This window comes from Gekko japonicus, unplaced genomic scaffold (genome assembly GCF_001447785.1).
Source record: "Gekko japonicus isolate JY-2015 unplaced genomic scaffold, Gekko_japonicus_V1.1 scaffold4396, whole genome shotgun sequence".
Lineage (NCBI taxonomy): Eukaryota > Metazoa > Chordata > Lepidosauria > Squamata > Gekkonidae > Gekko > Gekko japonicus.
Genome location: NW_015177148.1, coordinates 48,667 through 52,113, shown reverse-complemented (window position 1 = coordinate 52,113; position 3,447 = coordinate 48,667). Strand labels below are relative to the sequence as shown.

The following is a 3,447-nucleotide window of genomic DNA, read 5'->3' as shown; positions in this document are numbered from 1 at the left end:
CGGGGCAAACAGCCACGCCTCCCCCCCGCGATATCCAGCCCGTGTGACCGGGGCCTGTGTTTTGTAGGTTTCACATGCTGTGGAAACATTAAAAAGTGAGGCCTGTGGTTGTCAGGAGGATGGGAAATATTCATCAAAAGAGGAACTGATTTCGTTTTTAAGAATATGCCTCTGTGGGTTTTACCGGCATGATAATTCGTTCTTATCTAGACAGGATAAATAGCTTGCTTACCAAAATAGTATAATTTGTCTGAGCAGTTACAGCATCCTTAAATCGTCGCATTTTCTCAGGGTCCTGATGAGAAAGAAGAAACAATTAGGTGGGGGAGTTGCTATTAACTGAGGAGTGACACATTTTTGGCTACAGACTCCTACGCATAGCCAGACTACTGAAGCCCCACTGAAGTCATGTGGCACATTTGGCATTCCCAGATGTTACCAGATGGATAGCCAGGCAAGTAGACGGGGGGGGGGGGGACAGTACCTCTTGCTATAGACACCATTTTGCAGTCCCTGAAAAACTATCTTCTCTCTCCAGGAAGTAGGAAACAGGAACTGTAATTGACTCATTTTTTTAAAAAAATGTTTAATATGATTAAACACCTTCAGGAGAGATGGAACTAGTACTGGAGAAAAATTATACTGCACGTGTACAGAATCAGCCTGGGAGATGCTTGCAGGGGTCATTTATAAAGAAAGCCGGAGCGAACTGTTGGGGGGTGGGGGTAGCGGCCAATGCTCCCTCTAAGCTGCGGAGTCTTGGTGAGCAAAAATTCTACTTTGTGAGCTACTGGCATTAAAGTTGTGAGCGAGCGATTTGGCTACTGCATTAGTTAGTTTGCTCTGGAGCCACCCTTCCTGAGCTAAGACAAAAATGTGTGAGCCGGAGGCTAAAAAACTGTGAGCTAGCTCATACCAACCCAGCTTAGAGGGAACACTGGGGGCGGCAAAGGACTAACTACATATAAATGAGACCCAGGCAGACTTTTTAATAGAGAAACGCATTTCCCTCTGGAATACTCTACGGCAGATATCATCAAATCCCAAGACAAGAACGGCTGTGCCCCTGTGATGTTAACTCCCTGGACACAATTGAGCATATAATTGTCGAATGCCCCCTGTATGAGCTACCTCGCGGAAAATTCCTTCTAACTCTGTGTGCTAAAAGTTATTTGAGTAACAAGTTAAAATGTCAACTTCTCTTGAATGATACGATCCCTGAGATCACTAATGATGTTGCCAAGTTTCTTACCAAAGTTCTTAAGGTACAAAATTTTAGATAGTACTATTTTGATTGTACTAAATTTGTATGGAATCTTAGATTTTAATTTTACGATACAATGTTTTATATACCTTATGACTAATGATATGCCAATAAAGGTCTATGAATGAATGAATGAATGAATGAATGAATGAATGAATGGAGAAACAGCTTTGGGAGACTGTCAGGAATTTCAGACAAGCAATATATTCCGGTTCAGGAATGGTTCCCAAATGGTTTCTGGTCTGACATTTCAGACAGAACTGTTTTAGAACCGGTTCCCTATGGGAATATATACTTGTACTTTCACACACAAATGATTCTGTCCTGTTCAGGAAATGGGGCTGAACCGTTTTACCTGTAAACCACTTCCAAGTAGTCTTCAGTTTCTTCTCCCGGATCCAAAACGCTTTTTCCCGCCATTTTTTGCCCACACGGGCGATCTCTGGCCTTTTTAAAAAAACGTTAGCTTTAGAGCACTATAGCGCTATTACACAACAGCAAAACAGCATTATAGCAACCCCATTGGAATGCTCGGAGTGTTGTGTTATAGCGCCATAGCGCTCTAAAGCAAACGTTAAAAAAAAAAGCCGGAGATCGCCTGTGCAGGCGAAAAATGGCAGGAAAAAGCAGTGCAGTCTGAAATGGCAAACCGCTTCAGATCCAGCTGTTTACCGGTAGGGGAAAGCCATGTGTGAAATGGCATCCCTATACCGGTTTACGCCACGATGGATAAAAAACGGCTTCAAACCAGCTTAAAAAGGGTAATGTGAAATTCCTCTGTGATTTTTAGCGATGCAGTCTGTTGGCGGGGAGGAGTGGAGAGCCATTCTCTGTTCTAGATTTCATCTTCAAACTGCTCCTCAGGTCTGCACGTGGAGCCTTGTGCGGGAGATGCAGCCGGTAGGGTGCAGTTTGAAGCAGAGAAACGGCTGGTGGGAAAAGGGTTAATGACTCCCTCTGCCCACCACTTCTCTGCTTGCAGTCGCACCTTCCAGAAGTTACTGTCAGGACAGAGCGAACACATCTTTGCCACTTACAAAGTGTTTAGAAGGCAAACAATCTCTCACGACCTCAATAAACCAATTCCGTCATTTCAGGAGCTACGCCGCGTTTTATTTGATTGCAGTGTGGGCTTTTGGCATTTGCCTAGAAGTAAAATGTGACTTTTGGCCAGAGGATTTGAAAGAGCCAGTTAAGAAATTAAAAAACAAGCCTTTCCAGAGCTGTGGGTGAAGAATGAAGCTAGGGTATACCTCTTGGAAGGAATCTCTTTTCTAAGATGCCTTTTAAAATTATTTGTTTATGATAAATACAGGGGTCATTTCCTGCAGGAGCGCACAGGAGCAGAGCTCCGGCAGTAAAGAGCCCAAGGGGCGGGCACATGCAACAAGCCCCACCCCCTGCTCCCAGCAGCCCTCAGTCAGAGCAAGAAGCAGCCAGGTAAGTTGCAGAGCCAACAGGTCCAAAACAGTCCAGTGGCACCGTTAACACCAAGTTTTATTCAGGTACAAGCTCTCCCTCCTCTGCCAGGACAGGTCTGCCCGGCCCCCCCCCAATAGCTAGCAATCCAAAACAGTCCAGTGAAGCCTGAGCAGTGGGTGTTGCCTTCTGACACACTTCCGGTGATGTCAGGGTGTGTGGCATATGCAAATAAGTTATGAAGAGGAATAAAAAAACCTTTGTTCCAAAACGATGGGGACAAATGTCCTGATTTCCCCCTTCCTGCTTTCAGAATGATTCTTCAACTAATTACAGCTAGAGCTGCCAACCTCCAGGTGGGGGCCTGGAAATCTCCCAGAATTGCAACTAATCTCCAGACAACAGAGACCTCTCCCCCTAGAGGAAAATGGCTGCCGTGGAGGTTGGACTGTATGGCATTCTATCTCCCCCCTCCTCAAACCCTGCCCTCCCCACCCCCAAAATCTCCAGGAATTTCCCAAACAGAGTTGGCAGCCTTATGGCTATGGCCATTGGTGGCTGTCGTGTGAACAAATGAGAGCCTTTTTGTTAAGTCCGGTGGTTAACAAAATAGTCAGAGAGTGATTTCAGCAAAACTCAGGTTTATTTCAGCTCGACGATCACTTCTCTAACACGGTACAACTTCTGATAGCCCGAACAGCTTTTCCATTGCAGCTGCTCGGTATTTAAACATTCCGGGCTAATGTAGCCACACCTACTATACA

The 3,447-nt window shown here is 45.3% G+C and overlaps 1 protein-coding gene across 1 annotated transcript in view; it reads right to left on the bottom strand.

Moving 5' to 3' along the window:
- CHAT (choline O-acetyltransferase) overlaps positions 1-3,447 on the bottom strand; it is a 70,204-nt gene that overhangs the window by 18,880 nt on the left and 47,877 nt on the right. The window contains exon 12 of the mRNA XM_015428343.1: positions 233-295. Within this exon, the coding sequence (XP_015283829.1) occupies positions 233-295 (63 nt within the window). The remainder of the gene's footprint in view (positions 1-232; positions 296-3,447) is intronic.